This window comes from Anomaloglossus baeobatrachus, chromosome 2 (genome assembly GCF_048569485.1).
Source record: "Anomaloglossus baeobatrachus isolate aAnoBae1 chromosome 2, aAnoBae1.hap1, whole genome shotgun sequence".
NCBI lineage: Eukaryota > Metazoa > Chordata > Amphibia > Anura > Aromobatidae > Anomaloglossus > Anomaloglossus baeobatrachus.
In genome coordinates this window covers 341,189,515-341,203,717 of record NC_134354.1, presented here as the reverse complement: position 1 = coordinate 341,203,717, position 14,203 = coordinate 341,189,515, and the positions used below count along the sequence as shown (strand labels likewise).

The following is a 14,203-nucleotide window of genomic DNA, read 5'->3' as shown; positions in this document are numbered from 1 at the left end:
CCAGCAGTGCACCTGAGTCACTGACCGTCCAGTGTCACTAGCATTTCATTCGCATGTTCTGTATATCAGTTATACAGTTAGGTCCAGAAATATTTGGACAGTGACACAAGTTTTGTTATTTTAGCTGTTTACAAAAACATGTTCAGAAATACAATTATATATATAATATGGGCTGAAAGTGCACACTCCCAGCTGCAATATGAGAGTTTTCACATCCAAATCGGAGAAAGGGTTTAGGAATCATAGCTCTGTAATGCATAGCCTCCTCTTTTTAAAGGGACCAAAAGTAATTGGACAAGGGACTCTAAGGGCTGCAATTAACTCTGAAGGCGTCTCCCTCGTTAACCTGTAATCAATGAAGTAGTTAAAAGGTCTGGGGTTGATTACAGGTGTGTGGTTTTGCATTTGGAAGCTGTTGCTGTGATCAGACAACATGCAGTCTAAGGAACTCTCAATTGAGGTGAAGCAGAACATCCTGAGGCTGAAAAAAAAGAAAAAATCCATCAGAGAGATAGCAGACATGCTTGGAGTAGCAAAATCAACAGTCGGGTACATTCTGAGAAAAAAGGAATTGACTGGTGAGCTTGGGAACTCAAAAAGGCCTGGGCGTCCACGGATGACAACAGTGGTGGATGATCGCCGCATACTTTCTTTGGTGAAGAAGAACCCGTTCACAACTTCAACTTAAGTCCAGAACACTCTCAGTGAAGTAGATGTATCTGTCTCTAAGTCAACAGTAAAGAGAAGACTCCATGAAAGTAAATACAAAGGGTTCACATCTAGATGCAAACCATTCATCAATTCAAAAATAGACAGGCCAGAGTTAAATTTGCTGAAAAACACCTCATGAAGCCAGCTCAGTTCTGGAAAAGTATTCTATGGACAGATGAGACAAAGATCAACCTGTACCAGAATGATGGGAAGAAAAAAGTTTGGAGAAGAAAGGGAACGGCACATGATCCAAGGCACACCACATCCACTGTAAAACATGGTGGAGGCAACGTGATGGCATGGGCATGCATGGCTTTCAATGGCACTGGGTCACTTGTGTTTATTGATGACATAACAGCAGACAAGAGTAGCCGGATGAATTCTGAAGTGTACCGGGATATACTTTCAGCCCAGATTCAGCCAAATGCCGCAAAGTTGATCGGACGGCGCTTCATAGTACAGATGGACAATGACCCCAAGCATACAGCCAAAGCTACCCAGGAGTTCATGAGTGCAAAAAAGTGGAACATTCTGCAATGGCCAAGTCAATCACCAGATCTTAACCCAATTGAGCATGCATTTCACTTGCTCAAATCCAGACTTAAGACGGAAAGACCCACAAACAAGCAAGACCTGCGGCTGTAAAGGCCTGGCAAAGCATTAAGAAGGAGGAAACCCAGCGTTTGGTGATGTCCATGGGTTCCAGACTTAAGGCAGTGATTGCCTCCAAAGGATTCGCAACAAAATATTGAAAATAAAAATATTTTGTTTGGGTTTGGTTTATTTGTCCAATTACTTTTGACCTCCTAAAATGTGGAGTGTTTGTAAAGAAATGTGTACAATTCCTACAATTTCTATCAGATATTTTTGTTCAAACCTTCAAATTAAACGTTACAATCTGCACTTGAATTCTGTTGTAGAGGTTTCATTTCAAATCCAATGTGGTGGCATGCAGAGCCCAACTCGCGAAAATTGTGTCACTGTCCAAATATTTCTGGACCTAACTGTACATACTTTATAGCTATTTTCCAAGTGTTCTAATTTATACTAACACCAATATTTTTGTACCTTGGGCAGCACAGTGGCTAAGTGGTTAGCACTGCAGGACTGGGGTCCTGGGTTCAAATCCCACCAAGGAGTATATCTGCAAGGAATTTGTGTAGCACTGGCATTCTTGCACTTCCCTCCCTCCTGCAGGGATGCTAACTCACTTGTCGTAGGCGGCCTGCATGCCCTGCCTAGCTTCCCCACAGTCGTCCATGTGGCTCTTCTCTGCTTACCCCTCCTTGGGCCTGTGCAAGCAGCACAGGTCCTCCAGGACTGCTCCTAGGGCATGTGTGTGCACAGCAGTCCTTCTCATAAAGAAGAGCCAGTGTACATTTCTGAATTGCCAATACCCTGATGTTTTTCTGTGCTACCTGCCTCAGTCATCCCAGTAGTTTTTGTCTACACAACAGACTCTGCCTGTTTGCACCTGTGTCTGTCCTTGACCTGCTGGTCAGCGGCCACAGTCCTGGTCACTGATCTGGGAGTGCACCTGGCTTTTCCTCGCGGTGAGTGCTTAGTGAAAACCAACCCACTAAAGGGTAAGCCCAGGTCCTCCCTGTGGTCCAGTATGTCCACTTCTGCTCGCCGCATTACCATCTCCAGCTGCGAGCGTTACAGTTTGTATGTTTGGTGACACTGGTGATAATAATCTCTATAAAGTGCTGTGAATATAATTGAGTAAAATAAATACTTGTCATTCTTTTTATTTGCTGCTTGCATTTCACATATTGATCTCATGCACTGTCAGCTGTTCTCTTCACCACAGATACCTATTTTATGGTTCTAATCAAATTAATTGAACTCTTAATTATCTTTTAAAGGCTTTCAATGGATATACAATGAAAGCCCTCAGTTCCTTTCAAGTCTGATTTTTATTCAAAAGTAATGCGAATTCATGTCATCAGCTTTTGTCTTTGCCACTATTGCTTGACGGGGTATAGGAAATAAAAAATAGTGAGGCAGCGGTAACAATTTTCTTCTATTTAAATCCCTCTTGGACACAGCAGATACTACAGAAGAATAATTTCGGTTGTTGGGAAATCAGCAGCAATTTTAGTCAAGTCCATAATTAATAATGCTGACTTTCAAAGCTAGAAGAACTCTAATGTTTTCATTCATGCTCACCGCCAGAAAGATCTGTAGTGCACTGCTCAGAGCTTCAATATAAGGATAGTCGAGAAGACAGCCAGTCACCGTGACCATGTGATGATCAGCCAGTGACAGTGGCGGTGTACGAACTGGTGTCACTAGGCAGCCAGGGCCATTCTCCATCCACCATGACCGATGCAGGGAGGTGTTAAAATTCATTATCAAGTCTCTGTGCTGGAAACATCAAGAACAAGAATTAGGGGTAGTTTACGCGCTGTGACATCACTCAAGCGATGTCGTTGGGGTCACGGTGTTTGTGACACACATCCGGCGCCGTTAGTGACGTCACAGCGTGTGACAGGCTGGAGCGACCTAAAACAATGGCAAAAAAGACAAAAATCATTTGTTTTGGAGAGGTCGTGTAATAACAAAAAATCGTTGTCAGGTAAGTAGCGATGTTGTTCCTCGTTCCTGTGGCATTATACATTGCTATGTGTGACACCGCAGGAGCGACGAACATCTCTTTACCCCCATCCACCGGCAATGCGGAAGGAAGGAGGTGGGCGGGATGTTACATCCCGCTCATCTCCACCCCTCCGCTTATATTGGTCGGTTGCTTAGTGACGTTGCGGTGACGCTGAACGCACCTCCTCCTTGAAGGAGGGATTGTTCGGCTGTCACAGCAACGTCGCTGAACAGGTATGTGCGTGTGACGCTGCCGTAGCGATAATGTTCGCTACTGCAGCGATCACCACATATCGTTACAACGACGGGGGAGGGTGCTATCGCACGCGACATCGCTAGCAATTGCTAGCGATGTCGCAGCGTGTAAAGTACCCCTTACTGTTTTAAAGCGCACCAATCACCAGGATATTCCTATATAAAGTAAAGCAAGGGATATACTGGTGCTACCATGCTGATTCTATCCATACCTTTAGTTGTCAGATTGGATGTATAGTTTTTGAAATACAGGCAAGTAAAGTTACAGAAATGTACAGCTTTTCTATTGGCAGCAGCTGCCGAATAGCTAAAATGTGGGTCAGGTTTTGCTATCTATTCCCTTCCCTGTCTGATGCCTGGACTCTGCAGATGCTAGACTGTAAACTAAAGCCAGTATAGCACTGGCTTTAGTTTATATAGGAAAATCCTAGTGATTGGAGCGCTTTAAGTTACACAGGATATACAGTATTCAGAGCCAAGTATGATATCAAATGCCCAACTGGGTAAGCCTTTCATAAAGATGGCTCTTAAAAGTTTTTTTTATAATCTCACAAGACTGGATCCAATAGTAGTAAACCAAGTTCCATCAATTCATAAATACTTTCTATAGCAAGAAGAGTATGGAAAGTCATGGAAAATAATGTCTTACCTGTGATAAATGCCCCACTTCCAGGTAAAAACAGATTATAAAAGCATTCCATGCCACCCATAATGCCAGCCACACAGAATACTGAAGGAAAATAGAATGGACAGAAAATAAATGGAAATATCAGTTTAAAGCAGGCTAACAGTTGAGATGTCCTTCATGCATGATTAGCTTAGACACATCTAACACTGCCTAGTCATTTTTCTCCTATCATCAGTTGTAATCCGACCCTTGTAAACGTCTTACCCTATATCAGCAGTGCTGCACTTCCATTACATTGCCTATAAGTGAGGATATGAGATGACATGTCATAGGGGCTAGACTGTTGTTGCATGCCATACAAAGCAATGTCACTGCAGCAGCCTGTGGTTGACTAATGCACTTGTTTCCAGATATTACTCATGTTTCTCGACACATAAGTTCACATAAAGTGGTGCAGGTCTGGCTACCCTTTAAAGGGACTGTCAACACGGAATGAAGTCCAAACCAAGTGCAGGCGCTCGGAGTATCATGGAGCGGCCAAACATTGAAGTGCATCTTTCCACCTGCTTGTTTTCAATCTTTTTCTTCCCTTCCACCTTTTATTTGATTGACAGCTCTGGCTTTATAGGTCTAGAGAATGGCAGAAATCGAGGGAAAACAAGGAAGTGGGAAGGTGCACTTAAATGATTGGCAACGCCATGATGCACCGAGAGCCTGTACTTGGATTGGACAGTCTCTAAACAGCACAAACTATAGCTGGTCTATAATCATGATATTTAGGACCTAAAGGGATTAGACCTATATTAGAACAATATGTGCTCATGCAATTATTATATGTAGCCTTTGAAACCTGTTATTTTTCCTTCAAAAATGAGTAGACTGATTTTGGCCAGCAAATATAACTTACATCTATTTCTTATTTATAGGATGATGGTCACGCTAGGAGCATTGTATCTACAGCATCCTCTACAATCCTGCTGGATCTTTGGATAAAATCTACTCATAGGTAGCCATATTACTTACCAAGATCAAGTATCTAGATCTGTAATGTAAAGTGCCGAATATCCCCAAGATGACAGCCATAATGTGCAGGAAATTGGCTAATATTGGAGCCCACTGGTAGCCGAGGAAGTCAAATATTTGCCTCTGTAGAGCAGCTGCCTGTCATAATTTAATGCAAAAATCCATGAGATTAATGTTCAGTCTCCCAGGGTCGTAAAGTGGACAAACATTATGATTTGATGGACTAAAGGGTACAAAGTGACCTAATGATGATTCACAACTTAGCAATCTATTCAATATTTATGGGGCCTTTTCACTGCCTTTAAAAATACCATTGAGTGAGGGAAACACATGAACACATCCAAGAGCCTGTAGGTTATGCTGCAAAGGTGGCGGGAGCAAGGGGGTTAAAACTATACTATCAATAATATTGAAGAAGCAGAGGGTAATTAAAAAGCTTTTAACCTCAGAAGTTTGCAGTTTTAATTGGATTATTGAACAGAAAATATTAAAGTACCAGAATGCTCTCACATATTATTGCACACAGACGGATGTAGGGCATTTCAAAAGTATTCATACCTTTTCTGTCCTTACACTCAGTAATCTTATACTGAAATATTCTATGTCAAACAACATTTCATGTTAGACTAAGGTCACACAGGAGTAAAACGGACTGAGTGGAATGCGAGAGAAGAATCGCAGCATGCTTCTTCTCCGCGTCTGAGCTGCGATCACAGGATCATATCACTGTGGCATGACACTGGGCTTACACTCCAGAGCGGGAGCCGAGTGTCATGCGATGCACTTGCAGTACTGCTCGTGTGGCTTCAGCGTTAGATTTACACTGCATGTATAATATCGGACAGCAATTGACATAATATAGTAAGATTTTCTAAGATAGCATGATGGCTCAGTGGTTAGCACGGTTATTTTACAGCACTAGGGTCTTGGGTTCAAATCCCACCAAGGATGACATCTGTATGATTTCCCTATATTTGTATGGATTTCTTCAGGTTTCCTTACACACTCCAAAGACATATTGGTAGGGAATTTAGAATGTGATTCCTAATGGGGACAGTGATGATAAATTCTGTAATGCTCTGTGGAACTGGATAGTGCTATATAAGTAATGCATAATAATTCTGAGTAACAGAAATCTTTGCTACACCAGCAGAAATATTTTCTGAATTACCAGATACAAAAGTCAGTAAAATTGGTTGTCTGGCAGAAATGTTTTGGGCTGAGTTATATTTAAAGGGGTATTCCAAACCAGTGGTGTACCGCTAATAGAGGCAGGCCACGCCACTTCTATGGGGCCCGTGACGGGGGTCGCAGTGGCTGCCCACTGTGTGTGCGCTCTCACTTTCATCATTCCTAGCAGGGTAGGCTGCCCCGGGACGGTCACCAAGCAGCTGATTAAGGCCGCTGGGGGCAGCATTGTTTCAATAGCTGCAGGCTGGATGCAACACAGATGAAGACATGCATAAAATGCACATCTCTGCTGAAGAGGAGGGAGTAGCAGAGCAGCATCTTCTTCCAGTCAGAAAGCTGTGAGAGATGCCAGGAGTACAATAGCCAATCAGGAGAGGGGGCTGAGCTAGGTCAGTACAGCCGTGGGAGAAAGAAAAGATGAAAAGGAACACACTGCAGGAAAAGGAGCAGAGAAAGCAGAGCAAAACACAGAGCTGAGCAAAACAGAGCAGAGCAAAGAGGGAGAAGGAGCAGAGCAAAAAGTGAGAAGGAGTAGAGAAAGCAGAGCAAACAGAGCTAAGCAAACAAGAAGAAGCGGAGAAGATAAGGACAAGGAAGAAAAAGCAGAGGACAGGATCTGAACACAGCCAGGAGGGCCCACAGGAAGTGTGTGGCACCCCTGAGGCTTCCGTCGCCACAGAGATATTGCACCTCAGCCAAAGGTGTGGTATTCCATCCCGGGTAAAAATGGGGTCATCTACCGGTTCACAGCCAAAACCTGCACACACCTATTGGTAGGCATACACCGGGTCAGGGATAGTGGCAGTAACCCCCATTGATGATCTGGTCATGGGGCCGTGAGTCCCATCCACTGGTCCCAATGGTGAGGGGAGGGGCCTAGCCAGGGGGAGTGTGGGAGGGGTCAGAGAGAGTGAGTAGAGGAACAAGTCAGTCAGTCCCAGAAGGAAAGGAAAGAAGGAGGTTCCTGGTGGAGATCCTGGGGTCTTGCTAGGCCCAAGTGACACAGACTGAAGGGATTCCAGGGTCACGGAAGGGCAATTGTCCCGTGACCTGTTCCACTAAAAGATCGGGTGGAGGGATCTGGCTGCAATACAGGGACGGTCCCTAGACAGAGAGAAGAAAGACATTATTTTCAGTGAAACCGAAGGCCTGGGAGATCGTTGCAGGCGCCCAGGGCCACAACCCACCACAGATCCCCGGTAAAGGCGAGCAAGATACGACTGAGGTCAGCCACCTTTGTACAGGCCCTGTGGTGGAGGTGCAAGACAGCATAGCACTGTTTGGCGCTAAAGAGACAGCCAAAAAGGACACATAGAGGGGTGCAACGGTACTGACCCTTGGACTATTCGGGATCGGCGGAGGTCCCTGACAGCAGATCCTGACATACTGCGGGTCACCGGTCAGCGGAACTGTGAGACTAACAGTGAGTAAATATCTTAACTGCAAGCCCTGTGTCGTCTGCTTGATTCTGCACCTCATCCACAAGCACCATAGACTTTACCAAGCACCAAAGGTTGCCCCGGGGTACCCGCTCTACCTGTGGAGAGCAAGAAACATCTCAGCTGCCATAACATCAGCCCCGGAGGTCCCTTCTAGCAGCTGCGGCTCCATAGTTGCAAATTACCACAGGTGGCGTCACGAATTTTATATAAACTTCATTACCATCTCCCCCATACCGCCACATTTTATTGACTCCACCAGGGTCACGGAGTCAGGCCCCGCCACAGCTGACTACTCCGGACTAGTTCGGCCCGACACCGAGTCACCTAAAGCCCTGGGGTGGGTGAGTCACCCTTTTGGTGTCACAAACAGGATTTGAACAAGACCCATTAATACGGGTGACGTGTGCCTTAAGAACTGTATTTAATAGACTGTGTTTTACTTGTGTGGAAAAACTGACGCCGCCATTAAAACTGCTGGGCACAAGAAGAAAGGGGACATGCCTGGAAAAGAGTGCGAAGATAGGCCCCGCCCCCTCTGTGGGAGTGTTGAAAAATGGCGCGCTGAGGAATTGACTATCCGGCAGTTGATACTGCTGCCTAAAGGAAGCAGAAGTTGCCAGAATGTACTGGATAGTGGGCGGATGGATGCCACCAGTAGTGGGCTGGGTGCCGGCCTGGCGCCAAGGAGTGGTCCGGCCCCCAACCCCGCCTCTGGAATGGAGAAGGGTGCAGCCGAGCATTGGCGGTGAACGCTCGAGAGCAGTAGACGCGAGCAGTAACCGGTAAAGCTGCAGAGGCGTGATGGCAGAGTTCTCCTTACCCAGTACGCCAGGAGAGGCATGGGAGAAAGGATCAGACCCCGGCCTTAACCTCCGGCTGGAAGAAATGGAGCATATGGCCCGCCGGTTGCGGAGGCTCGTGGCAGAAGCCGAGCAGCGAGTGGAGGAAAAGTCTGAACCGGGGAGCGCACGTGAACACCAGGCGGCATCCTGTGATACCGAGAGCTGCGAGTCCCAGGCTGCCACTACGGAACCGGGTAAGGGAGATGTCACCCCCGCCCGGCGGAGCCCGGGTCATCTCGTGCAGCCTTTGCCTAGTCCCCCTGCCGGCGTGCCGGTCACCACTGCCGACCCCTTTGAAGCTTGGGCCGCCGCCGCGGACCCTGGTGCCGAAGATGCCGCCCTTGACCAACAGATCCCCGACCGGTTAGTGAGGCCCCTGCCCAGTCCTCCTACTGGCGCACCCGGTGCCGTCTCCCTCGGTGTGGACTGGGACGCCTTACCGGTCCGTGATCGCGGGCTGGCAGCCCCGCTGGCGCCGGTAATGACGGAGGCTGCGACAACCCTCGTGTGCCAGCAGCAAATGGCTCAGTTTAAGTTGGAGAGGGAATGCTGGGAGGCGCAACAGGCCAAAAAGGAAGATGCTAACTTCGCCGCCAAAGAAAGGATGAGGAAGGCCAGGAAAGCCACCAATGGTCCAACCCGGAGGGGCCGCAGCATCGACTTCTGCCTGGAGCGAGGATGGGGTTTCATCTGGGAACCCGGGCTGAGCAGAGACATTTTTGTGTTCCGGAGGGACATAGAGGAGCATTTGCAGCAAGGCAACCCGGGACGCGATGTCCAAATTGGCGACCGGGTTGAGTATACCCGCCTGATGGGGACCCAAGGGTGGTACGCCCTAGATGTCCACATACACCGGGCGGATGCAGCTCCGAAACCATCACCCCGCAGCAGTCCTAGCACGAGTTCCCAGGGGACCCAAACCAGCCTTGCCGCGGCTTCCATGTCACCGGGAGCTGAGCCAGAAAAGGACCTCTACAATTAAAGAACATCCTTCAGCATGACTGTAAATAGCCCCATCTTCAGTTCCCTTGTTCTTTTCGAAGACGTCCCTTCCTGAATTTGTCTGCCCCTCGTTCTTTTTGAAGACGACCCCGCCCCCCACTGCTTATGGACAACCGGTCCACCGGACTTTAGGTGGCCGGACAGTTGAATAATGTTTTAGTAAAGTGTAAGATTGAGTTGATGGACATGTGGGCCACTGGACTAGGCGTGGCCAGGACTCCACCATGTATATAGTTGCACCGGTTGTGCACCCTACCAGAATTATGGTGGGAATGTACCTTGAGAAAGGTTGTGCATTTGGACAGTAAAGTGCACTAAAGACTCTAAAGTTTGTTAACATGTTCTGCAACGTTTAAGAGAAGTGCCTCCCATAAAGGGATGAAAAGTTAATTGTTAACCTGTTATTACAGCATTTTAAAAATGTTGCAATTAATACCACTGTATTTTTTGTTTCAGCCCACGGGCGTGCTGGGATTTGCTGTGGGGGAGTGTGGCGCCCCTGAGGCTTCCATCGCCACAGAGATATTGCACCTCAGCCAGAGGTGTGGTATCCCATCCCGGTAAGAATGGGGTCATCTACCGGTTCACAGACAAAACCTGCACACACCTATTGGTAGGCATACACCGGGTCAGGGATAGTGGCAGTAACCCCCATAGATGATCTGGTGATGGAGCCGTAAGTCCCATCCACTGGTCCCAATGGTGAGGGGAGGGGCCTAGCCAGGGAGAGTGTGGGAGGGGTCAGAGAGAGTGAGTAGAGGAACAAGTCAGTCAGTTCCAGAAGGAAAGGAAAGAAGAAGGTTCCTGGTGGAGATAGTGGCGTTTTGCTAGGCCCAGGTGACACAGACTGAAGGGATTCCAGGGTCACGGAAGGGCAATTGTCCCGTGACCTGTTCCACTAGAAGATCGGGTGGAGGGATCTGGCTGCATTACAGGGACGGTCCCTAGACTGAGAGAAGAAAGACATTATTTTCAGTGAAACCGAGGGCCTGGGAGATCGTTGCAGGCGCCAAGGGCCACAACCCACCACAGATCCCCGGTAAAGGCGAGCAAGATACAACTGAGGTTAGCCACCTTTGTACAGGCCCTGTGGTGGAGGCGCAAGACAGCATAGCACAGTTTGGCGCTAAAGAGATAGCCAGAAAGGACACATAGAGGGGTGCAACGGTACTGACCCTTGAACTATTCGGGATCGGGGAAGGTCCCTGACAGCGGATCCTGACATACTGCGGGTCACCGGTCAGCGGAACTGTGAGACTAACAGTGAGTAAACATCTTAACTGCAAGCCCTGTGTCCTCTACTTGATTCTGCACCTCATCCTCAAACACCATAGACTTTACCAAGCACCAAAGGTTGCCCCGAAGTACCCGCTCTACTTGTAGAGAGCAAGAAACACCTCAGCTGCCATAACATCAGCCCCGGAGGTCCCTTCTAGCAGCTGAGGCTCCATAGCTGCAAATTACCACAGGTGGCGTCACATATTTTATATAAACTTCATTACCATCTCCCCCATACCGCCACATTTTATTGACTCCACCAGGGTCACGGAGTCGGGCCCCACCACCGCTGACTACCCCGGACTAGTCCGGCCCGACACCGAGTCACCTAAGGCCCTGGGGTGGGTGAGTGAAGTGCAGCAGGGAGACAGGTGAGTATTATAATGCACAAATGTCTGCCTGTAATACTACAGAAAGAAACTGCTCTGTGCTGTGACATCACTGTTTATTATCAATGTACTGTGACATTACTGTGTTACCCCTGTAATGTGACATCACTGTATGTATTATCCCTGTACTGTAACATCACTGTGTATTACCCTGTACTGTGACATCCCTGTCTATTACCCCTGTACTGTGACATCACTGTGTGTATTATCCCTGACATCACAGTGTGTATTACCCCTGTACTGTGACATCACTGTGTATTACAGTAGAAAAAGAAGAACGGCACTTCTGGAGTTATTATTGGTGCCAGTATTATCTTAGTACAGTATTAGTTACTGTGTATATTACCCCTGTACTGTGACATTACAGTGAGTATTATTCCTGCACTGTCACATCACTGTGTGTATTATCCCTGTACTGTCACTCCTGGAGTTATAATTGGTGCCGGGGATATGGTCCAACTCCGTAAACTTTAAATTAAAGAATATGGCAGTCAAACATATAGGATAAAACAAAAAGATCCCTTTAATTGGTTGCACCATGCAAAGTGTATAAAATAATATGACGATTCTGTCTCACCGACCTTTATAAAAAAAAATACACTGTCAAAAAGTGCCCACAGTGGATGACGGCTCTGGCTATGAATGGTGTACAATGTGGAGATCGCTGTGGAGCTGATGAGGTTTACGATGATGCCTAGGTGCTGCGTCTGAACGCTGGGGAAAATGGCATTACCCCTGTCCTGTGACATCACTGTGTGTATTACCCCTGTACTGTGATATTACTGTGTGCATTATCCCTGTACTGTGACATCACTTTGTGTATTACCCCTGTACTGTGACAATAATGTGAGTGTTATCCCTTTACTGTGACATCACTGTGTGTTATCCCTGTACTGTGACATCACTGTATGTATTACCCCTGTACTGTGACATTACTGTGTGTATTATCCCTGTACTGTGAAATCACTGTGTGTGTTATCCCTGTACTGTGACATTACAGTGAGTATTATTCCTGTACTGTGACATCACTGTGTATTATCCCTGCACTGTGACATCACTGTGTGTATTATCCCTGTACTGTGACATCACTGTGTATTACAGTGCATGCTATGTAGAACAGGGATTAGCCTGGCCCCTGAAATGGAGGTCACTGATGATGCTTTGTGTCACCGAGAGGGCAGAGGCTGCAGATTGACCGCAGTCTCTGCCCCTTAATGACGTTTCAGTATCCCAGGGTGCATTGGGGATTTTCAAACAAAGTGTCATCAGAGAGGGAAAAAAAGCAGAGTAGTGAGGGAAGGAGAGGGAATTTTTCATTAACGTATATTAGAAAAAATATTGGATTATAACAGAGATTTAGGAATAAAGTAAAATTTAGTTTTGGACCACCTCATAAAGGAATCAGAGCCAATAAGTATAGGCTGCTTATCAGGGTCCACTGCTTAGTAATTGCCCTCCCGGACAAAATTTGTCAGCCAGATCCTGATTCCCAGTCAGGCTGAGTGTCAGACTGTCAGCGTCTGCAACTCTGTGCTGGCGCGTTGTGTACACTGCAGTGCCCTAGCAGCTCCTCCTACTCTGTTGCTCCTCTCTCTGGCTAAACTTGCATGTGACCTTGGCTGACATAGCTTTACAGCCAGAGAGAGGAGCTTTGGAGGCAGGCGTGCGGGCGGCAGCCATTGGTTGTGCTGCTCATGGGCGGCTCAGCACGGTGTCTGCACCCAGCAGAGACTCAGACAGGCACATCATACACAGTCACAAAACAGGCGCACAGCACTGCCTAGACTGGTCCGAGCCAGAAGGAGCCGGGCCCAGTAATAGTCTCAGGTAATAGTCTACTTGCTGGACTGGTAGATGTATAGCCTGGCTAGGATAAAGATTAATTCAGAATGTGTATATACGCCCCCAGTAACTTGTATGCCGGCCCTCAGTAACTTATATGTCCCCCCATTAACTTGTACGCTGTTTATTATCTTTATATTTTATTGTTTTTTTTGGGGTTTTTTTATCGGGGAGGGGGTGGGGGGGGCCCATTCAGACATTTGCTATGGGGGCCACATGATTTCTATGTACGCCCCTGTTCCAAACAAATACATGTTTGGTTTGAATTCCAAAACATCCCTTCTTAATTGTGTCAATATGTCGCACAAAATAAATTATATACATTGCTGGCACAGTAGCTCAGTGGTTAACACTGGGGTCCTGTGTTCAAATCCCACCAAGATGATGCAAATTTGGTGATTAAATTTTTACACCATATTCATGCACCCAATCTACACCTCTGGCAAAAAAATTTGCATCACTAGCACATTATACTCATTTCGGTACTGATGCGTTTTTTGCCATGAGATGGATGTCTGTGACCCAGTAAAGTCAGTAACCTCACCTGAGGTGAAGTCACTGACTTTACTGAGGTCTCCTGAGGTCAGATTACCTGAGATCACAGGTGTAGGACATTGGGAACCTTCAGCTGTGACCGCTGAACGCATGGCTTACTCATTCTCTACCTGAAGCTCACAGCAGATGCTCATGTTCTATGGCAGCCCGCTGTCACTTCAGATGTAGCAGAGCTTGAATTGTCATGGGACCTCGTGTGGATTATGTTGGACATGGGTATTTTGGGGGGGTTAATAAATTGATGAAAAAGGGTGTTTTTTTCTATTTTATTTCAAATAAGGGATTCTTTTTCTGTGTTTGTGTTTATTTCCCTCACTTACAGGTTAGTAATGAGGGGTTCTCATAGATGCCTCCCATTACTAATCTAAAGCTTAGTGGCAGCTGGGGGCTGTTATTAACCCCCTTATTACTCTGATTGCCACTGCAACAGGGCAATCGCGAAGA

At 46.8% G+C, this 14,203-nt stretch overlaps 1 protein-coding gene across 1 annotated transcript in view; it reads right to left on the bottom strand.

Annotated features, from left to right (window-relative positions):
• NKAIN1 (sodium/potassium transporting ATPase interacting 1) overlaps positions 1-14,203 on the bottom strand; it is a 61,177-nt gene that overhangs the window by 12,062 nt on the left and 34,912 nt on the right. The window contains exons 2-4 of the mRNA XM_075335956.1: positions 5,219-5,356; positions 4,217-4,297; positions 2,884-3,081 (exon numbers count right to left, since the gene is read on the bottom strand). Coding sequence (XP_075192071.1) covers positions 2,884-3,081; positions 4,217-4,297; positions 5,219-5,356 — 417 coding nt within the window. The remainder of the gene's footprint in view (positions 1-2,883; positions 3,082-4,216; positions 4,298-5,218; positions 5,357-14,203) is intronic.